This window comes from Eleutherodactylus coqui, chromosome 7 (genome assembly GCF_035609145.1).
Source record: "Eleutherodactylus coqui strain aEleCoq1 chromosome 7, aEleCoq1.hap1, whole genome shotgun sequence".
NCBI lineage: Eukaryota > Metazoa > Chordata > Amphibia > Anura > Eleutherodactylidae > Eleutherodactylus > Eleutherodactylus coqui.
In genome coordinates this window covers 212247404-212271348 of record NC_089843.1, presented here as the reverse complement: position 1 = coordinate 212271348, position 23945 = coordinate 212247404, and the positions used below count along the sequence as shown (strand labels likewise).

Genomic DNA, 23945 nt, shown 5'->3' with positions numbered 1-23945 from the left:
GACCGCACAGAAGACCTGCGGTCCACCGAGGGTGAAGATCCCGGTGGCCATCTTCGCAAGGTAAGTAAGAAGTCACCGGAGCGCGGGGATTCGGGTAAGTACTATCCGGTTTTCTTTTTTAACCCCTGCATCGGGTTTGTCTCGCGCCGAACGGGGGGGCTATTGAAAAAAAAAAAAAAACCCGTTTCGGCGCGGGACAACCCCTTTAACTAGAGTTGAGCGAACTTACTCTGCTGAGCTTGATGCTTGTTCGAGCATTAGCGTACTCGATGATGCTTGTTACTCAAACGAGCATCAAGCCGTGTTCAACCCCGCCCCAGTTTTTGGCTCCTCCCCACTGTGACGTGTCTGTTTTAGCCCCGCCGCGATGCAGCGTGCGTCATTGGCAAATTTTTTGTCTGGCAGGCAGAGGAGAGAGAGAGAGAGAGAGACGAACCTAGAAAAAAAAGAAAAAAAAAGCTCGGCACCCGGCGTCCCACATACAAAAATGCTTCGGTCTCCCATTGTAGTCAATGGGGTTTGTTACTCGAGTAGAGCTCTCGAATTTTACGAAAAGCTCAACTCCAATAACGCGAACCCGAGCACTTGGGTGCTCACTCATCTCTAATCTTAATGCAAGGACAAGTGGACCATCAACAATGATTTTTATGCCGGCCATAAAGGAACGATAAATGAGAAGTGAACAATTCGTGTTCGCCGTTCAGTCGTTGGATCGCGGTTAGACTGAACAATTATCGTTACCTTTAGCTCATTTGAACACTTTTTCGAATGATAATCGTTCCATCTGAAAGCACCTTTAGCAGGACACTGTTTTCTAAATACCCTATTAGGGGATCCTCTTAGCATCCTCATGTATTGGTCAAAATTTGGGGTTTCTATTAATTCACCCCCAGTGGTCTATGTATGTCTAATTTATGTTAACACATAGGGGCTTATTTACTATTCAAACTATGACAGTTTTCTGGTGCAAATTATGCCAGAAAACTGATTAACGTGCTTTATGCCACATTTGCTATGTATTTTTAGGCTTATTCAGACAGTTCTTCCGCCAGTCTGAAAAAATTGTGCCAAATTGACGTGAATTACACCCAAAATTTTGTTCAAATTTTGGGTGTAAACTAAACCAAGAAATAAGTGGTCTTGCAAAGAATAAATAAGGCTAGTGCCTTGGAACCAAAGAAGACACACAATATTCACAAGGTGTTCCTGGACATCCAGAGGGGAGAGAGTTTTTGGCCACCAGCTGATTTCCCTCCCCTCTGCCGGGTGAGTTTACTCCCATCTGCCTGACCTGGTATCCGAGCGCATTAGTAGTTTTTACTACATAAGTGGTCTTAAAGTCTGACAGATTTAACATGCAGCAGAGCTACTGGGATAAATCTGGTGCATTTTAAGACTGTCTAGTCTAAATTTGCACTGACTAACTTTTAGCCATTATTAGTCAATAAGCCCCATAGAGTTGTTCTATCTTGACAGCGTTGCTTTATAATCCTGTAGACAGATTGTTGGGACCATAGAGTCATGTTTTTTCCTTCTCGTGCATGCATTATTTAATGTGAAACATCTGTGGAATAGCCCGAGTACATTCTGTTATTGTTCAGTACACTATTGAGGATTATTAATAGAAACTGTTATAAAACTTGGGACAACATGGAAGATCGAAGAAAGGCAAAGTCACATTTTTATGTCCTTAACAGGTCAAAGTGTTTTGTGTTCTCATAGATTCTTAAGCTAAACATAAACAGTCAGATCAAAGGTATAAAAATGGAGAATGCAGCTCCCGCAGCTACAGAAATAGTCCATGTACAGGACTGTTTTACAGATCTGAGCACATACGGGACTAGAGATGAGCGAGCGTACTTGTCCGAGCTTGATACTCGTTCGAGTATTAGGGTGTTCCAGATGCTCGTTACTCGTAACGAGTACCACGCGGTGTTCAGGTTACTTTCATTTTCTTCCCTGACAAATTTGCGCGCTTTTCTGGCCAATTGAAAGACAGGGAAGGCATTACAACTTCCCCCTGCAACGTTCAAGCCCTATACCACCCCCCTGCAGTGAGTGGCTGGCGAGATCAGGTGTCACCCGAGTATATAAATCGGCCCCTCCCGCGGCTCGCCACAGATGCATTCTGACATTAGTTCAGGGAAAGTGCTGTCTTGGTTGAGCTGCTGTAGGGAGAGCGTTAGGAGTATTTTAGGTTTCAAGAACCCCAACGGTCCTTCTTAGGCCATAGAAATCCTGTTCTCTTCTCTATATGCGCTCAATGGGGCCGGCGGCAGCAGCGCCGACCCCATTGAGAACATATAGAAGACAAATCATTCTTCTCTGCCACAGCTGTAACAGCTGTGGCAGAGAAGAACGATGTTTGCCCATTGAATTCAATGGAGCCGGCAATACAGCAGGTTCCACTGGAAGCAATGGGCTGCCGGCGATCGCAGGATGAATTGTCGGGAAGGGCTTAACTATATAAGCCCTTCCCTGCAATTCATCCAGAAATGTGTTACAATAAAAATATATACCGGCGTATAAGGCGACGGGGCGTATAAGACGACCCCCCAACTGTCACCTTATACGCCGGCAATAGAGTGGAGCAAAGAATAAAAATCATTACTCACTTCCCCCGGTGTTCTGCGGTGCTGCTGCAGGCTGTCGCTCCCTCCTGGTTCCCGGCAGAGCATTGCTTTCTCTACGAAGGGCTTTAAATCCCCGCCTCCAGAAACACACGTGCCTTCAGCCATTCACAGCCAATGACAATGATGTCATTGAATGGCTGTGATTGGCTGTGTTTCTGGAGGCGGGGATTTCAAGCCCTGCATCCAGAAACCAATGCTCTGCCGTGGACCAGGAGGGAGCGACAGCCTGCAGGAGCGCCGCAGAACGTCAGAAGAAGTGAGTAATGATTTTTATTCTTTGCTCCACTGTAATACCGGCGTATAAGGTGACAGTTGGGGGGTCGTCTTATACGCCCCGTCGTCTTATACGCCGGTATATATTTTTATTGTAACACATTTCTGGATGAATTGCAGGGAACGGCTTATATATTTAACCCCTTCCCGACAATTCATCCTGCGATCGCCGGCAGCCCATTGCTTTCAGTGGAACCTGCTGTATTGCTGGCTCCATTGAATTCAATGGGCAAACATCGTTCTTCTCTGCCACAGCTGTTACAGCTATGGCAGAGAAGAATGATCTTTATGCTGACAGTGGGGGGGGGGGCACTCTTGCCGCTATTGTGGCTTAATAGTGGGACCTGGGAACTTGAGATGCAGCCCAACATGTAGCCCCTCGCCTGCCCTATCCGTTTCTGTGTCGTTCCCATCACTTTCTTGAATTGCCCAGATTTTCACAAACGAAAACCTCGGGTCGCCCATTGACTTCAATGGGGTTCGTTACTCGAAACGAACCCTCGAGCATTGCGAAAATTTCGTCCCGAGTAACGAGCACCTGAGCATTTTGGTGCTCGCTCATCTCTATACGGGACCTTCAATGTGTTTTCAGTTCTCCATCAGATCACATTTTCTTTCATAGGTACCTGTGATAACAGATCTAAGAAATCCGTTTCTGAAACCAAGGCATTGGGCGACCCTGGAACAAACGATTAATGCAGCATTGATAGACACGGAGCACCCGCTCACTCTAGAAAAGCTGATTGAGATCCAAGTATTTGAGTTTGCACAGGATATTCAGGACATATCAGGACAGGCCTCGGGAGAAGCTTCATTAGAGACTATACTGAAAAAGGTACAGTTTGAAAGAGGACTTGCTGAGTTCATTCTAGTGAACAAATGGAGGTCCCAATGGACATCATTTTCAATTACGTTTTTATGCATTATTTTAGCCACAGGTTGTCTGAGTTTAATCAGCCAGAGGGCAGATATGTGTATACCCCCCCTCCCCCCCCCAACATTGCCATTTAAATGTCCCACCACTCCAGCAATGTCGCTCCAGTCCCGGAGACTCCTGCAGCCGTCATGTGCCACTCATTGCTTCCATTTCTGTTGCAGCCAGTCACTGGCTTTCAGGGTCATGTTTTGTTTCTACACATGATTGCTGAGGCTATTGACTGCAGTGGTCATTTGAGTGATAACCGGCACATGACTATTGCAGGAGTGTCAGGGACCCGAGCAGCGGCACTAGAGAAGTGGGATACTAAAAAGGTAAGTTTTTTTCCCTTTCTTTTATACACTTATAAGCTGGTTAGATGCTCCTTAGTGCAAGCTGCTACCTTTCTAGTAACAATACGTGACCTTAGCTGTGCCAAAATTCAACAAAACAAACATACGGCTTGATTATTGCAACTCATTGCTGATCAGCCTCCCCTGCACCAGACTCTACCCCCTCCAATCCATCCTGAATGCGGCAGCCAGGCTCATCTTCCTGTACAGCCGCTACTCGGACGCCTCTGCCCTGTGCCAGTTACTGCACTGGCTGCCCGTTAAATACAGAATTCAATTTAAACTCGCCACCTTCATCCACAAAGCGCTCCACAGTGCAGCGCCCCCCTATATCGCCTCCCTCATCTCAATCCATCACCCAGCCCGGGCTCTCCGCTCTGCTAACGAAACCAGACTGAGCGCCCCTTTAATTCGAACTTCTCATTCCCGCCTCCAAGACTTCTCCAGAGCAGCACCTGTCCTCTGGAACGCACTACCAAAGGCTACCCGAGCAATCCAGGACTCGCAGAACTTCAGGCGTGCTCTAAAAACGCACCTCTTCAGGGAGGCATACCGCATTCTCTAAACAAACCTCTCTGTACCCCGCCTGATAACATGCTCCCTGACCTACTGACTGCAATCCCTGCTAGCCATCATAAACCGCTCCTGCAGTCATACCGATTCTGCCGTCACACGGCTAAATGTCTGCCCATTGTCTATGTGTATAGCATCGCTCACTCTCCACCTCGCCATACCGTGCACATCTCCAACCCCTTTACCTTCTGTATCAGCCCATTACCTGTAGTATGTAAGCTCGTTGGAGCAGGACCCTCACCCCTATTGTTTCCATCAAGTAATTACTATGTAACCGTGGTTCTGTAATGTTTGTACTTTTGTCTTTCTGTATCCCCCTGTCTATGTAAGCGCTGCGGAATATGTTGGCGCTATACAAATAAAGTTTATTATTATTACATACGATGGTCCATGAACATGAAAGTTTCCATTTTCATTTTAGATCATAGCATATCATAATAATCAGCCAATTTGTGCTCCTCAGGTGGGACCTCCATTGGGTCATCCATTTGTTCATTAGCCCACCCTGCTTTTCTAAAGCTTTGCCCTCTGTGTTGGTCCACAGTCCTTCAAGCTTATTTGCTCTGCTGAAATCCTTTTTGATTGACTTTATAGCCTTGTTTTTATCTAGATTGAGGATTCCTGGAAAACCACTGAATTCACTACTGTTCCACACCGAGATTCTAAAGACGTGTTCATTCTTGGGGGAACAGATGATATCCAGGTGAGGACCAACAATACTACTTGTATAACAATGCTTCTATCTGTTCAGAGCCAGAATAAGAACTATGTACTTATCTAAGCCAATAAAATATGCCCAAAGCCATTGAAAATAAGCATTTTTTACCGTTTGAAAATAAGCTTTTTTTACAGTACTGACCTTGTTTATTATAAGACTCCCTACACCAACGTTGCTGTCTCCACAAGGAAAAACTTTATTTCCCTATACCCATTAGTTAATGTAACTTTTTGGCATTCTAATTTGAGAAATTGGAAAAATAATTTTCAGCTAGTGGTAAGTGATGGACCCTCTAAGCTGTAGTCCGATTTGCACTGGCTAAACCAAGGTGCAGGGAGGTAAAGAATTCCCAGTTTTCACCCTTATAACCCTATGTAGGGATCTGGACTTCTCTGTAACTCCTGGAGTAGTCTAGGATTTCCAGCAGTAGCATAGCACTAATGAAAGGCAACCAGTCAGGGGTCAGCAACAGGTAGTCAGCAGATGGCAGGAAGCGATGCGAGAGTTAAATCTAGAATAAATCAATACCATGCAGATCTGCAAGAGCCAGGTAGGAGTTCAAAGGACAACACAAGAGGAGTGTCAGTATCTAAAGTCAACATCAGGAGTGATCAACCAATACTCACACAACGCTAGAACAGAACCTGCTAGGAAAATACCTAAGTCTCCACGCATTGCATGAAAGATCTGATCGAGCAGTTACAGTTATTTCACGCAGTCTTTTTTAATATATTTTTTAAAAATCATGGCTTTGCAATTTTGACGTTTTGCGACACAAAAATTCCCTATTCAGATGGCCTTTTTTGTAGCATTTATTTGCCCCTTCGTTGTGTTTTTTGCATCCATGTTTTGCAAATCCCAGCATGTTCTAGGCTTGGGATTCGATGCAATCCTCATGAAATACTAATGGAGAAGTGACGCATCCTGTGATCATCACACATCAGTATTGCGGGTTCGTATCATAGACGTTTACAAACATGCTTGTATGAAACATCCCTAAAAGTAGATATGATAAACTGATTATTAGCCTCCTCAAAGTGCTTGACAAAACAGTCAACACATCTAAGGTTGAGTATAGAGCTGGGTAGTACTGAAGGAGGCTGCGCCAAGATTCTTAGAGGTAGTCATAGGAGTACAGGTTCCTTGAGAGTTAATCATTAATAAAGTTGGGAATGACTGGTGTAGTAGGTTAGAAATCACTGGTTTAGTATATATTTAGGTCCATAGTGTAATCTGACTATTCAATGGTGAAAGTAACATAGTAAAATACAGTGATTACTTCTACTGTCATGTATTACCGTGTTTCCCCGAAAATAAGACAGTGTCTTATATTAATTTTTGTTCAAAAAGGTTTACCTTTTTTACATGTATAGCTGCCTGGACACTATTTAAATTGATTTTTTTAATTAACTGTTATCAGGGCTTAATTTTGGAGTAGGGCTTATATTACACACATCCTCAAAAAGCCTGAAAAATCATTTTGCATCCTCAAAAATTCTGGAAAATCATGCAATGTCTTATTTTCAGGGTGTGTCTTATTTTCAGGGAAACAGGGTAGTAGACTAAAATAAGCAAATTTCAATTATTTGCTTATTGGAGCCAGAATCACTGCACTGGTTAATGGCATATAAAAATAATTGCTGTAATACATGTGGAACTCGTTATAAAAAATGAAATGTGCATTTAGAAAATTATATTAGATGCTTAATAATATGCAATTATAAGACAAATAGGAGATCTTAAAGAGATATTCCGGTCAGAAGCATTTATCACTGGAGATGAGCGAGCACCCAAATGCTCGGGTCCGCGTTATTCGAGTCGAGTTTTTTGTAAAATGCGAGAGCTCTACTCGCGTAATGAACCCCATTGGCTACAATGGGAGACTCGAGCATTTTTTATGTGGGACGCCGGGTGCCGAGCTTTTTTTTTTTTCTAGGTTCGTTTCTCTCTCTCTCTCTCCCCCCTGCCTGCCAAAGCAGGCATGTCACAACGGGGAGGAGCCAAAAACTGGGGCGGTGTCGAACACGGCTTGATGCTCGTTCGAGTAACGAGCACCATCGAGTGTGCTAATACTCGAACGAGCATCAAGCTTAGCAGAGTACGTTCGCTCAACTCTATTTATCACCTATCCACTGGTTAAGTGATAAATGATAAAGCAGTGGGAGTCCAACTGCTGGGACCCCTACTATTTTGCCAAACAGGCTACGATGTTCCACCAGCCTTGAGACGGTGGCTAGGAGGAGTTTGAATAAAGTCTAGTAGAGCGTATGCCCTGTTGCCTCATTTAAAGTTGACGGAAAATTGCAAAGCAACTGGGGAGACCAGAGTTGGAGCAGCGATCAGACCCCAGCGATCCAAAACATCTGTTAGGTGATAAATGCTAGATCGCTATACCTCTTTAACCCCTTGAGTGGCGGGTTTCCTACCACTCTGTCGTGCCCACCAGGGCAGGTTTTTTAAAATGGTCTAATCATTGAATTTCAACTAATTTTGCAGTTGCGTCTCAAGAGCCATAACTTTTTCATTTTTCCATTGACATGGCCATATAAGGGCTTGTTTTTTGCAGGACAAGTTGTGATTTTTTAAACAGGGGGGAGGAAAAAAAGAAATGGGGAAAAAAGAAAAAAAGGGGCCATGTCAATAAGGGGTTAAATAATGCATTAACTTCCTTCTCTGGGTCATTACGACGCAGGGATACCACATGTGTGATTGTATTTTTGATTTTTTTACAAAGTAAAGGGAGACAAGTGTTTTTATAATTTTTTTTATAATTTTTTAACTTTTTTTTTTTAAAATTTTTCTTTTTTTTTGTCCCTTTAGGGGACTTCCACAGGGACCCATCAGGACCCCTGATCATATTCCGGGGGTCCGATGGTGACAGCCCTTTACATGCTGCAGTGACAGCCCTTTACATGCTGCAGTCACATAGACTGCAGCATGTAAAGGGTTAACACAGCAGAGATCGGAGGTTTTCTCTGATCTCTCCTGTAAGAGCTGGTACCTAGCTGTCCTCTGACAGCCAAGCACCAAGCTCTCCCTGCCACAGAGACAATCGGCTTGCTTCTGACAAGCCGATGGTCTCTATGGCAACCTGTAAACAAAGCAGGAGATTGCCGGCATATCGGCAATATCTTCTGCTGGTTTTTCAAAGCCCTTGCTTTGTTCTCTGTGGGTCTGTGCAGGCAGAGCACACTGTCACAGCTTGTGGCATTGTGCTCTGCAGCTCCCATAGTGATACGTAGCCCGGAAATCTTCCGGGCTATGTCGCTATGAGCAGTGGAGCTCGTCCCGGAAAATTTCCGGGCGTGCCACTCAAGGGGTTAAAGGGGTAGTGCCAAGTCAATAAGTACTGCTTTGTAATGTATCTGCTCTAGTGTACTGGATACTCAGCAGATTTTGAATGCAGAATGTCTGAAGGTGATGCAAAAATGTTTAGTAACATTATTGATATGACGTGTGATTCTGCAGGTTCTGCTTGATGACAGTACTATAAACATATCAACCATTGCATCTTCTCGCTATGTTGGACCCATCAAGCCTCGCGTTGATGAATGGCAGAAGAATCTAGCCCTGTTTAATCAAACTCTTGTGAGTCGTGTTCTTCCTGTGTTATTAATGATATTATCGTAAATTATCAAAAGTAAGTCTTAAAGTGACTAAGTTTTGAGAGCCGAAATGCTTGTCTCATTATTGGTTAAAGGCGACACATACTCTGCCTCATTATTGGATCAGGCTGATTCTGTTCTCTGCTCCCCATGCAGCTCCGCCTCCTTAATACAGAGGCATCCAATAAAAGAAAAGTATATAGCTCAGTATACATTTTTTTTAGAATTGGAGTCAATGGGTCACATATGCAGCTGTGTGCTATACAGTGACATGTCAGATACTGTACAACATATATCTCTGACATATCGTTGTGATAACTGCAGCAGGTTGTATGTCAAATCAAACTTTACAGGAGATACAAAAAACAATAATTTTGCCTCCATCCTCTTGATTCATCCTGTAGAAAGAGAGGGAATTTGATTGGTCTGTTGACATAGGACATATTGCAGTTGATGTAGTTCACTAGATTGGCCACCAGGGTGCAATAAACCAAAATTTGATTTGCTTTTTTTTTAGATATGACCTCTTGCAGTTACCACAACAATATGTTGCAGCATAAATGGAGACCAAATGGCATGGACTGCTGTCTATACAGTCTACTATACACTCATTGGCCATTTTACTAGAGGCACCTATCTGGTAGCGAGGTGGACCTCTTTGGCCTTCAGAACTGCAGCAGTTTGTCGTTGCATAGATTTCAATAAGTCTTGAAATAGTATGCAGAAATATTGGACCATGAAGACTGCATAGCTTCTTATAGTTGCCAATTAGATGGGGGCATTGATATTCACCAAACAGCTGACAGGAAGGGTTCAGCGATTCATGCTGCTTACACCAAATTCTATCCCTCCATCAGCAAAGCGCAACAGAAATCTGGGTGACAGCCCATCCGTGCTAAGGAACGGCAAGTTGTGCATTTAAACTTTTAAGTTGGAACACCAACTTTGTATTTTGCTGCAATTTTTTTGACTGTGCATCATCTGTTCATCAAAACTATTCTTGACATCCTCCTCTGACCACTTTCATCGTGCGTTGTTTACAGCCACAGGATCCTTTTTTGCTGGATTCTTCTTCTCAGTCACATCATTTTTGGTATACTCTCGGGACCATTGAACGAGAAAACTCCACAAGGCTATCCCTTGTTCAAAGTCACTCAGATCATTAAATGTTCCCATTCTAAAGTGGATTTACACTGAGGCCTAAGTCACATGGGTGTTTTTCCCTGCGATTTGCGGATCGCATAACGGATGCGCAGCCGCAAATCGTGTAAGCGGGCCCGAGGATTCGGTGAAAAAACTGCACCTAGCAGTGTTTTCAGTGAAAGGGCCTGATCAAAGGAGCGCTGCCCGCTATCCTCTGCCACAGCCGGCTCCATTGAAAGGAATGGGCTGCCGGCAAGCGCTGTGTGAATTTTCGGGGAAGGGCTTAAAATATAAGCCCTTCCCTGAAAAGCATCCTGCATATGTGTAAAAAAAAAAAAAAAAGTATACTCACCTTTTTTCTGTAGCCGGAGTTCACCTGAACTGCTCTCTGTAGTATTCAACAGGTGGGGATTTAAAATCCCTGGCTGCTGAATGGGCTGCCTCTGGTTGGTCACAGCCCTCACCAATCAGAGGCAGCTCTTACTCACCCATTCATGAATTCATGAATGGGTGAGTGAGTGCTGCCCCTGATTGGCTAAGCGCAGGGACCAATCAGAGGCAGCTCTCAGCTGTCATTCAATAGAGGGAGAGAGAGATGTCCCCTCCGTTCCTCCCTGCTCTCCCCCGCCGGTCCCCGCCCCCCGAATCTTTAGAGACGAACAGGGAGATACTCGGCTAAGGCACTACTCGCTCGAGTAATGTGCCTTAGCGAGTATACTCGCTCATCTCTAATTGTTTCACATCACTATTTCTGATTATTTCTCTAAGGCCGCTTTTACTTCCGGTTGAATCCGGAGCAAAATCTGAAAGAAATAGAGCTTTTTCTTCCGGTAAATTGATGGGCAGCTGAGCGGAAACCGAACGGATCCCATTATAGTCAACAGGGTTTGTTGAGTGCTGTTTGGTTCCATCATAAGACAGACCCATTCAGCCAGAGGATTCCCCTTCCGGTTCCCCAAACAGATCAGGAAAACAGAACCCCCGCCACAGATGTGAAAGCAGCCATACTTCTTTACGTCTTTCCTACCCTCCTATTTGTTTTGCCTTTTTTACACATAAGTATCTGAGTGGGAAATAAGACCCTATTTTTGAAGAAATACATTATTTATATATGGAGCTGGCTTATACACCTGCCGTTGCCGGATATACATCTTTCTATAGAAATATTTTGTAATGCTATGCTTAGAAATATTGCTTGTTGTCTTGGTCTAATTAGAGAGGTTAAGAAAAACATCCACCGTTTTCTTAAATCATCATTTATTTTTTTCAACATTTCACAGTTTTATTTTTTTTTTCCTTTCTTTTTAAATCTATTTAATAATTTTTCGCCCTTGAAAACATCTGCAGACCACATGGGGGCCGCCAGCGCTTGTTTTTCTGGGCCACTGCGCTTTATTAATGGCGATACGTAATGCCCCCTGGCAGGCGTGTTCATTGTAAAACTTATTTGTAAACAGCATTTTTGGGTTTTCCACTTGGAGCTTAGATAAAGAAATGATCTGGTGAGCCGACTCTTGAGCGAGCTACCTATAACTGCCCATGGGAACAATACAGTGACCTCGTTAACCCTTTGCAATCCAATTTTGGATTCAGGGTTTCCTTGGGGGTTTTCTTTTTCTGCCATTATACAATGGCGCCACCTACGGGCTAGAGCCAGTACTGTGGTTTTGGACATGCTCGAGAGGCCTCCGACAACAGAGCGGCCAGTATTCTACAGTAAGAATACCCTGCTGGACGTCTTCTGACATCGGAAACTGTACAGCTTTCAATCAGAATGTCTTTAGACGTCAGACAGTGGATTGGAAAGAGTTAATACCACAGCATTGATTGACTGGCCCTGTGCCTTGTTAATAGTGATGCCGGATGACAGTCGTACCAGGAACTGTAATTGGTTAAAACTGAAAAGCAAATCTGTTGAAGTCATGTGGATGCGAGGAATTAACCCTTTCCAATCCACTGTCTGACCTGTAAAGACATTATGATTTAAGGCTGTAGAGCTCCGATGTTGGAAGACGTCCGTCGGGGTTCTCTTACTGTATATTGCCATCCTCTCTGCTGTCGGAGCCTATCCAACGTGTCACCTCATGCAGTACTGGCTTTCTTTCCCTTTTCAGTCGATAATGTTGCTTCCATGCTGTACGGCCCCCTCCATACGAGCGCATGTGCGTGTGTGTTCGTGCATGCAAAAGAGTAGAACTCATTGATTTTAATAGGTACGTTCAAATGCTCGTTTTTTTCCTGCGCGTTTTGGTTGTGCAGAAAAAAAACTGCTGCGTGCTCTATTTTCCTGCACGTTTGCATACCCAAAGTACCCAAATGCGTGAGCAACATGCTAGGAGATGCGTGAAACACTGCGGAATTGCAACCAACTGTTTGTTGCACACAGCAACCAATCATCATTCCTTAAGACACCTTACTAAAATGAAAGCTGTACTGTGATTGGTTGCTACAAACAGTTGAACTCCACCCCCTCCCAGTATTTTAAATTGGGTCATGAAGAATAGGTGTACCAAGTTTGGTTGAGATTAGAGATAAGCGAATAGTGCCTTAGTCGAGTATCTGCCCGCTCGTCTCTAAAGATTCGGCTGCCAGCGGGGGGCGGCGGGGGAGAGCGGGGAGGAACGGAGGGGAGATCTCCCGCTCCCCCCTGCTCACTCCCGCAACTCACTGCTCACCCCCGCCAGTACCCAAATCTTTTGAGACGAGCGGGCAGGTACTCGCATAAGGCACTACTCGATCGAGTAGTACGCTCGCTCATCTCTAGTTGAGATCCATGAAGGCACGTCGGAGCCTATGAGGAGCAAACAAGTAAATGCACAAGTTTTCACGTTTTATATGTAGATGATGCAACATTGTAACAATTATGTGGAGTTCTTGAAATGAACTGCCTGCAGAATGCTGTGACTGTTTTATGTCCTCTCCTCTCACAATGTTGGTTTTAGGACGAGTGGCTGACTTGTCAAAGAAATTGGCTGTATTTGGAAAGTATTTTTAGTGCTCCTGATATTTCGAGGCAGCTGCCAGCGGAAGCCAAGATGTTTTTACAAGTGGATAAATCCTGGAAGGAGATCATGAGAAAAGTAAACCGTTTACCTAATGCCTTCAGAGCAGCTACCCAGCCTGGTATGGAGATTTTTCTTGCGTGTATGGAAATACTTGAAATGTTTTGCCAAGTACTTAATTTGGGGTATTTAAACATGGCTTCTCGTTATGCGCTTGCAGTGTTTTTAATTAAAAAAAAAGACAATGAGGGAAATTTCCTCAGACTGGTGTTTTATATGCTGGTCTAAGTACGGAGGGCACTAGAAAGAAGTGTGCCAAGTTTATTAAGAGGTACGTACCTCTTAAATTTGGCATGTCTGGCCAGTCCGTGTACAAACATTGGCGGCTTTTTACATGGGTAATCCACTGTAATTTCATACATTTCCTCCTATGTGCGAAGGTAGCCTGAGGTTGGTTTCACACACAGGTCTATGTGGAAATCGGCCCAGTTTTTGTGGTAGTTTTTGAGCCAAAGCTGGAAGTGGATCCAACAGGAAGGAGAAACAATGTTTTGAATCCACTTCAACCTGCGTGTGAAACCACCCCGAGGTCACTTCTTCACACGCCAGTATTTTGCATCATTATTTGTTAACCCAAACCCGGAGTGGAATCTACACATGGAAGTGGTGCAAATCTCTCCATTGTTCTTTTTCTCAGATTTTTGGCTTGTGTGACAAGTTGGGGTTCACTCGCCTCTGTATCGCCATCCACACAGTTAGGAAGTGGCGCACCTCACACAGAAATATGCTCCAGCAGTCTGAGTTTCTTTAAAATCTAGCTCCTGCCAGCCTTTATTCACAGCACATCATAAATCATACACAGTCCAAATAGCTTTAGGCCTCATGTCCACGGGAAAATCAGGCCCGCCGCGGATTCTCCATGCAGAATCCGCAGCGGGTCCCTCCTTTCCCGGGGACTTGAGGCCTGAAAATAAGAATAAACTCACCTGTCCTGGACGCTGCGTGTCTCCCATCTGTCTCGGCCAGATCTTCTTTCTTCGGCCCGGCGGATGTGTTCGGCACGCCGGGCACATTTGCCGGCCAAAGAAAAAAGATCCGGCCGCGACGGAGGGGAGACACGCAGCGTCCAGGACAGGTGAGTTTAATTCTGGTACGGGTGTTCTGCGGATCCGGACGGCTTCCATAGGCTTCAATAGAAGCCTGTGGGAGCCGTCCCCGCGGGACACCCGCACGAAAATGGAGCATGTCGCGGTGTTTTTTCCGCACGCGGATCCGCGCCTGACGGGAAAAATGACATCCGCAAGTATTTAACTACCTGCGGGTGTCCAATGCATCCCTATGGGGCGCTGATCCGCATGCGGGAAAAACACTGCGGATTTTAAATAATAATTAACCCATGGACACGAGGCCTTAGGGTTCACAACCCACAGGGTCCTGTCACTAACCCTGCCTAGGGCATCTGGAGGGCGTCTTCCTCCGTCAGACAGGGTGACAGACCCAACTGGTCCGCACCGGACCTCAGGTTTCAAGTCCCTTATGCGGCTCCCTTCACCGCCTCTCTTGCTCTCTCAGCCAGCGTCTCCCTGTTGCTGGCAGGAATTGGCTCTCTTGTAGCAATTTCCTGCTACACCAATTAGGTGTTAACCCTTACTTCTCCTTTTGCAGGTGTCAGAATGCCTATCTAGCACCCTCTGCAGGCTAGTCTGACACTGCCCTGCTACACTTGCCCATACTGATATCTGACAGTGGCCTAAATGAGACCTGAATTTGAAGGGATTATGTCAGCAGCTTTGGTGATACAAAATTGCTTACTGCTCTACCAACATTTTGAGTATTAATTACTTTAAAGGAGCGGAACACTTAGTGTGAAATTCTAGCAATTAGCCGCTAAGGTTACTGAAAACTTGAGAAATAATCGAAGAAATAAGTTTGGAATGTTTTTGGACCTCCTTTCATTAATCTGAATTAATAATACCTAATTTTTCAGAATAAGCTACCGTGTGCATAAATGATGAATAACACTATCTCTGGCATTATATGACTTGTATCAAACATGTTTCATTGTTTTTCTCCTCCCAGGCTGTATCTTTAATTTCCAGTATTGTCTTAGCTGGTGGGACAACACTACTGCTATGATGTCTTCTATACAATGCACAGGAGAAAAACATGCATCCCTAATATTTTATAGCACACACATATATAGAATTGCATCATAAAAGCCACTGCAGAAGTAGTGAGCAGTGTAGATCTGATTTTAGTAGCTGTAAATCACTTACTATTGGCTGCAACCATTTCTGTTTCAGTCTCTCTCCTCTCAAAAGACTTCTATGGGCTGTATGAAACAGCACCCACCTCACCTTCCTGTAATACTTATAGAAGCTGACACATTGTTGGGATGTGGGTATTATACATACTTCTCCCCACCATTCCCTCGCTATGCGCTGTCAAAGCTGCGCCCGTGGGCTACATGGTGTGCGCATAGACCAAGAGAACTAGTACTTTCACAATTGTTTTATGTGCCTGCACAAGTAGTCCACCAGATGCATTTAGTGGCAGCAAAGGAGAGAAAGGCGGGGAAGGCAAGTATAATATTCGCATCCTGAGCACAAGTCAGCTTGTGTGAGCCCATAGGTTAGGCTCATAGGGCTCAAAGGAGATGACAGATTAACTTTAAAGGGAACCTGTCAGCTTGAATATGCTGTCAAAACTGCAGACATGATGTAATAGAGCAGGAGGAGCCGAGCAGATGGATATATAGTTTTATGGGGAAAGATTCAGTAGAACTTGTAGTTTATTCATTCAATCTCTCCTCATTCTGAACATAGAGGTCCAGTGGGTGGAGCTATTAGTGATTGACAGATGTTTCTATATTCACAGTCATGCACAGGTAGCTGTCGATCTCTCATAGGACCGCCCACTTGACCTCTAAGCTCAGGATGAGCAGAGATATAAGTGAATAAAATACAATAAATCTTTCTCCATAAAACGATATATATCAATCTGCTCAGCCTCTCCTGATCTACAACATTATGCCCGCAGATTAGAATGCATTCACAATGTGAGAAGTTACTTCAGCCTCAGAAATGAAGCATTGTGACTTTTAATCCGCATACGTCTTGGCAAACATCTATAGGATCATGAGGTGCTTCAGACTTAGTTTTCATAGTATTTTACAAAGACCACTTATTGCAGCAGTTCTACAGGAATCCTTTTTAGGCTGGGTTCACACAGGGTGGATTTGCCGCGGTTTGCCGTTGCGTTTGCAGTGCAGCATTGCACTGCGGCACGGTATTTCAAGACGCAGCATGTCCATTCTTTTGTCTTGACAAGGGTATAACGGACTCATTCCCACTGTGACCCCATCCAACCCCCTTACCCCCATAACCAATAACACGCCACAAACCTTTTCTTTGGATTTAATTGGCCACAGCAGCCATTTATTGAAAATAACAAACTACAACATTACAGATAACAACCCCAGGGGAGGTCCTATGAGCCCCAAAACTGATCTGTCGCCTCACAACCCGGGAAATATTTAGTACGGCCTCCCGCAGCACACCCCCCGACTCGGGAGACTATTTCCCAACAACACCCCCCCCCCCCGCCTCCAACACCTGGCTCAGGAGATCAACACTCACCACTTGGCCTCTAGTCTCCTTCCTCCCGACACCGAGGCCCACTAGCCCTACACGGGCTAGCAACTCCACCCCTCTTGGCAAGGCACCGCCCTGTCAAAACCACGAGGCGACAGATCCACCAACTCACACTTCTAACCAAAAAGAGGGTGTAAAGGGAAAGGCCGCTCTCTAGCACCTGCCTTCACCCCCCAACCCAAACCGCTGACTCCACAGGACCCCCCCCTTTTACGCTGCCATGACAATAAAATTCACCCCCAACTAGAAGGGTGGGCTGGTGGGACTCTTCTTCTAGGATCTCCGTCTTCTCCCTCTGAACGATGGCTCCAACTGCCGGGGAACGTGACCTATTTCTGCGTACTCCACCCCTTCTTCCGACCCCTCCTCTTTTCCAGCAGCTTCTCAACTCCTTTAACCCCTTCATTCCCCATTAACCCTGTCATGCCTGCCTCCTCCTATTCCTTCCAGTCACCGGCTCCGGCATTACTTTTTCTGCAGCGCTTTTTCGTCCATAGACCTCTATGGACGCAGCAAAATCTGCACCAAAATACGCTGCAAAAAGTAAAAAAGCGCTGCAGAAGAAAATCCGCAAGACACAAATAACCTTTGAAGCAGTTCTTCTGCGGCAAAACCACAACGGAAAAAACGCAGCAAAACCGCGGCAAATCCGCCCTGTGTGAACCCAGCCTTATGGTTGCAGATGCAGCATACTGTAGCTATAGTGACTCCAAACATATTTACAACTATGATCATCATTTTCCGGGGAGGTTTTTAATGATGTTTTTGAAGTCGATGCAGAAATTGTGGTTAAAGCATTGTATTCTTTTTCCAGTGACTCTTCTCGAGTTAGTAGAAATGCTCTAATTAATGTAATATTCCATCATGTTCAGGTCTTCTGGAGGCATTTCAAAATAACAATGCACTGCTTGATCAAATTCAGAAATGCCTGGAGGCTTACTTGGAATCCAAGCGCGTTGTATTTCCAAGGTCAGTAACATCCCAGCTACTTCTTCAGCTAGGCAGGCGCTTCTACTGTTTCGTATTGATTTCACTACTTTAAATTACAACCCTTGACAATAAACGGGACGGGCAGAACAAAAGAACAGGAACGGAAAAAAATAAACTTTTAACTAAATCTAACTGTAATGAGCAATCTCTTCAGACAACAATACGTTTGTAGGGGTCTTTCCGGATAGATTTTGCTGCAGTGCATGTACGTCGGGTAGTAAAACCTTTCCCAAAATGGGATTCCCAAGTGGTGAGCTGAATGCAATATACATATTCACTGCATGGATAAGTCTTGGTCTGGCCGCAGAGACTGCCAATGGTCAAGGAAATGAAGGGGCTAGAGATGAGCGAGCATGCTCGGTTAGAGCAATTACTCGAAAGAGCATCGCTTTTTTGGGGTAACTGCCTATTCGTCCAAAGAGATCTCCCCCTGCTCCCCCCCCCGCCGCCCCCCGAATCTTTCCAGGCGAGTAGGCAGTTACTCGAAAAAAGCGATGCTCGTTCGAGTAATTGCTCTAACCGAGCATGCTCGCTCATCTCTAGAAGGGACCAAAAACCTCCAGGTCTGTATGATAACTTGTTAGATGCAGTCTGCGTGAGATATATGCCCTACTGCTTCCATACACCATATCAGCATTTTATTTTGCCAGATTTGTGTCCTCCTTATGCCTTTATATCAGATGAGAAGCTTACTGAGTACATTGGGGCCCGAGCTCCTCTCTGAGGCCATATTTGGCTCTGTACAACATGAAACCATAATAAGGCTGTGTTCTGGAGGCCTACGGCCCCGTGCACATACTGTAGGTGTATGCAGTTTTGGTCCATGAAAACCCCACTATTTTCAGTGTGTATGCTTGTTATTAGTGCTGTAGGGCAGCTTCAGACAACCGTATTTGCGCACGTTTTTGCACTTGTAAAATTTATGCACACAACGAACAAAAAATTGTTTTCAATATGTTCATTCAGAAAAAATAGGTCCGGCTCTAGCTTTCTGTCTATTGCACAGCAATGCCTATGGGAGGTGTGCAAAGTGCAGAAACATGCACGATATGCTGTGCAGTTCCCTGAAAAAAAAGAACACATTGGGACCTAATTACCGGTACCGTATATACTCGAGTATAAGTCGAGTTTTTCAGCACTAACAAATGGGCTAAAAAGCCCCCCTCGGCTTATACTCCAGTGAGGTAAAAAAAAACACCTCAATACTCTCCTCCCAGACAGCGTCTGTGTCCCCGGCGCGATGTTTTCCCCGGCAGTGCGGCAGTCTGCTGCAGTCTTTTTCCCGCTGTCTTCTTCATGGCTTGCTTTTGAAATCCCCGCCATCAGTGCTGTGATTGGATCGAGCACCGGCCAATCACAGCCGGCGCTCGATAAACCAATCACAGCCATTCAGTGATGTCATTCTGAATGGCTGTGATTGGTTTATTGAGCAATGACTGTGATTGGCCGGCGCTCGATCCAATCACAGCGTTGATAGCGGGGATTTCAAAAGCAAGCCAGGGAGAAGACTGCAGCAGCTTGCCGCACCGCCGGGGACAGTATCGCTCCGGGAAGACAGACGCCGGCTGATAGGTGAGTATTGTTTTGTTTTTTTTTACCTACTATATACTCGAGTATAGGTCGGCTTATACTCGAGTCAATAAGTTTTACCAATTTTTTGTGGTAAAACTTATTGACTCGGCTTATACTCGGGTCGGCTAAAACTTGAGTAGTTTAAATAGCCTTTAAAATCATTGTAGGGGCTGGGGGTGGGGTGCATGTCCTGACATGTGCGTGAATCTACCTCGTCAGCCTAGTTCACTTCATAAATACATTGCATTGAAGCATGCACAATTTGGCATCCGGTCATCTGAGGCTGTCCTTAATGGGGATTGTTGCAATTATTTTTTTTTGCACTCATACAATGTGTGTCTAAAAAACCCGTCTGAATGCGCCAATTAATGGTCTTGCATGTTGTCTGTATTTTTAAACAGATTTTACTTCTTATCCAACGATGAACTGCTGGAAATACTTGCTCAGACGCGTAATCCTCAAGCAGTCCAGCCTCACTTACGGAAGTGCTTTGACTCTATTGCTAAACTTGAGTTTGCCATTGTGGCTAATGATGGAGATCAGGAGAAGGTTTTCACCAATGATATCCTTGCCATGCTGTCACCTGAAGGAGAGAAGGTAACGCTGATGATTCGATATCTGATCTATTGTGTCGCCATTATTTTTATAGATTTCCTTTCATTTTGCTCTTACAATTAAGATGCTCACTTGTATTGTTCTCCGCTAGGTGAGCTTGGGGAAAGGCTTAAAAGCACGAGGAAATGTTGAAGACTGGCTGGGCAAGGTGGAAGAAGCAATGTACAGTTCTCTAAGACGTCTTAGCAAAGCTGCAATAGCTGATTACCAGAATAAAAGTCGAGTCGAATGGGTAGTTGCTGGACATCCTTCTCAGGTAATATGCCTTTAAGATATAAGCAGGGGCGTAACTATAGAGGGTGCAGGGGATGCGGTTGCACCCGGGCCCAGGAGCCTTAGGGGCCCATAAGGCCTCTCTTCTCCATATAGGGAGCCCAGTGCTATGAATAAAGCATTATAGTTGGGGGCCCTGTTACAAATTTTGGATTGGGACCCAGAAGCTTCAAGTTATGTCTCTGTGCAGCATGGTTTAGGTATGGGTACGGGTACAGATACAGATATAGGGAGGCCCCAGCTCACGTTTTGCATCAGGGCCCCTGAGCCTTTAGTTACGCCCTTTGATATAAGCCTTCTGTTATGGAAATTACAAGAGAAAGACATTCAGTATCTTTTGTTGCTGGAGTCTCCTGGTATTCAAAGTATGAATAAATCCACAATATTAGCGATTTCATATTGTACAGTGAAGCCCCAAAATACAGTTTTATGTCATTTTGTCAGGTTCGCTCTGTTTAGCCTTCACCCAAAAGGCTCCTTAATAACTATGTGGGCTTTTTATGGTATCACGAAAGGTATCATTAGTTAGACAGCCATGAAAAAGCGATTAGGAAGGAGGCAGAGCGTTTATTGAAAACAATATACACCATGGTGGTCCATTCATTTCAAAACTTGTTCCCTATAGTTTTGTTTCAAATGCATTTTAAGGAAAATTAAATCAATTCCACAGGTTCTCCGTAGTAAATTGCTGATTGAAGGAGTTTGCAATTTCCTCTAATCAGCTGCTTCAGTGAGCAGGAGTTGGCGGGAGTAGCTTGAGCGGATGCGCCCAACTCTGACTTTGTCACGGTGGTGGCTACTCTGCCCGGAATATGGTAGCTCGTGCAGTAGGTGGGATTACAACAGGTATTTTGGCGAGGCAATGAGTAGTTAGTGTAAGTACAGAGTGACGCCAGTGCACCAAGCCCCAGTCTAGGAGACAGCGGGGTAGAGTTTGGGCCTTGTCACGGTGGCTCTATGGTCTCCCACCCATACGGTAAATAGGGAAACCCACTGGTGGATTACCTTAGTCCTTTTGTCACGGGTGACGCCACCGTTCCATGCTCTGCGGTGAATCCAGTTGTTAGCAATAAAAAGTCCACACTCAGGGATGTAACTTACTGAGCCAAACCAGGAATGGTCGGTGAAGCTCGTTTACTTGCAATAACTTGGTACAGTTCAGTAATACACGCGAGCAGGAAAAACAGGGTAAAAGTCAAAGTGGTGTGGCAGGGAGGATTCATTGGTAGGCAGGAGAAACCACAGTTCCGTTATCTGTGGGTCCTGATCCCGGCAACACTCTTCCTTCTCTCCTCAGCTCACTCATCACTCACATTTGGAAAGGAGTATGCTGAATGGTGGCTCCTCATTCTCTCTCAGTGTTTAAGGGTAACACTGGCATCTCCTGGGTAGAGCAGGCCCAGGGTAGGCTTTGGATTCCTCTCAGCCTCTTCCATTCCGAACTAGACAGAGTTGAGTGTCTCTATGTGGCTCACTCGCAGAGCTCCAAGCACTCCTCTTTCTGGCAAGTCTTAAAATCCACTCTCTCGCCGACAGACTAACTCACTGACTAAACCCATTTGCACACCTTGCAATCACATATATATGGCATGATCACATGACTAACCAAAGATACATTTCCAGACATAACCCAGACAGTAACCCATTCACTGCTGCAGAGGTGCAATACACATCATACACATGGGAAGACACTGACAATACAGTAAGCACGAGCGAAATACATGCACACTGATGGAGGGGCCCCAATAACTTTGGGCCACTACACCAGTGTCTTTCAATGAATGCGAAGTGGTATAGAAATGAAGAGGCAAGTCCAAAGCAATGTTCAGTAAAACCGAAGGCACACAGTTTACTGTCACTTTGCAATTTAGCCAACAAAATCCTCAATAACTCTTGGCGCAGAATACTAGGCATACAACAACTCTGTTCTCCTGGAGAACAGCGGGGATCGGTGTCTTACCAATTCTTGCTATTGCAGCCGGAGCATGGCTTCTGGTAACAGCTGGCTCCCGCTGTAGACTGTCGTAGGCTCCCTTCTGAGCCCGTGCTATCTACAAGATGTAAGTTTACACCCAGTTGTGTACCATGCACCCAGGACATAAACTTACGTCCTGTGGTGTTGAAGGGTTAAGGCTGCCAAGAGTTCCTGTCCTTCCTACTCCTTCTCACTTTTTCCCAATATCTTACTTTTTTTTCCATTCCCTTCGGCCAGCTTCACACGGACATCTTACAGCTACATTTATGTATCTGTCATACGGACGGATATCCAGCCTGACTGCAGGTCTCCTGAACCAAGCTCAGAGCACCATAGATTCTCAGTTTGGGTCAAGAGCCTCGGGGTCAGGCCTATTATGGTCGCATTGATGCGGCTGCAATATGTTCACGTGAAACTGGCCTTACCCCGAGTTCTATTATGCCCCACTCTAATAATACATTTTCTCATTATCTATGCAACCGTCAATCTGATTCTGCATTGCAGTCAGTCACTTGGCTCACAGTTACTGAGTGTAATACATTTATCCTGTTTTTATATAAATTATCTTAGCCTGTATTATCTATTACCAAAATTATTAGGATTTTGTAAATTAACGAAGTACTAACTTGTTCCACAATGTACCGCAGTCAGTGAGTTATCTAGTAGAGATGAGCGAGCGTACTCGGAAAAGCACTACTCGCTCGAGTAATTTGCTTTATCCGAGTATCACTGTGCTCGTCCCTGAAGATTCGGGTGCCGCTGCGGCTGACAGGTGAGTCGCAGCGGGGAGCAGGGGAGAGCGGGCGGGAGAGAGGGAGAGAAAGATCTCCCCTCCGTTCCTCCCCGCTCTCCCCTGCAGCTCCCCGCTCCGTGCCGGCACCCGAATCTTCAGGGACGAGCACAGCGATACTCGGATAAAGCAAATTACTCGAGCGAGTAGTGCTTTTCCGAGTACGCTCGCTCATCTCTATTATCTACCTTTCACCTTTACTGCTATATGGATATCTATCATTTATTCTGCAGGTGGTGTTGACAATTTCCCAACTTATGTGGTGCAGAGATCTAACTCATTGCCTTGAAGGAGAAGCGGAGGAAGATCTGAATTCTGTTGCAAAGTTTGAAAAAGTTAATTTTGCGGTACGTTATTTGTTAAATTACACGGCTCATGGAGGATGAGTAGAGGCTATAAATTATGAGAAATATGGATAATAGGATGTTCTGGTGTATGGTTACAGTGTACAGCGGGTAATAGCTGAGCATCAGATGTTTCAGAAAGAACCGCTATACAAATCCGGCCCCCAAGTGTTAATATTCCTGACTGCAACTGTAGAGACAAAGAAGTAGCAGTAATTGTTTAACCCCCTAGGACAAGGGTGTTTGGGGATTTTACCCATGTGGGGATTTTACAGCCCTATTTTTCTTACTTCAGCTACCAAAATTATTTTTTCTGTGACATATAGGGCGATTTTTTTAAAATATATTTTTCCCCCAAATTTTTATCAGTTTTTTTAGTTTTATTAGCAGTAAAAAGCTAAAAAAAATTCTTTCATTTATAGTTGTTTGTTTTAAAATTAGTATATTTACGACAAAATAAAATACAGCAATGGGTCCTTCATTTTGTTTCAGATGCTTTGATATATACCGTGTTTCC

At 44.8% G+C, this 23945-nt stretch overlaps 1 protein-coding gene across 2 annotated transcripts in view; it reads left to right on the top strand.

Annotated features, from left to right (window-relative positions):
• The window catches only part of DNAH6 (dynein axonemal heavy chain 6), a 286055-nt gene that overhangs the window by 45495 nt on the left and 216615 nt on the right, over positions 1–23945 (top strand). For both annotated transcript variants that reach the window (XM_066574325.1, XM_066574326.1), the window contains 8 exons: positions 3529–3741; positions 5359–5451; positions 8935–9054; positions 13157–13337; positions 17742–17838; positions 19833–20028; positions 20138–20302; positions 23318–23431. In XM_066574325.1, the coding sequence (XP_066430422.1) occupies positions 3529–3741; positions 5359–5451; positions 8935–9054; positions 13157–13337; positions 17742–17838; positions 19833–20028; positions 20138–20302; positions 23318–23431 (1179 nt within the window). The remainder of the gene's footprint in view (positions 1–3528; positions 3742–5358; positions 5452–8934; positions 9055–13156; positions 13338–17741; positions 17839–19832; positions 20029–20137; positions 20303–23317; positions 23432–23945) is intronic.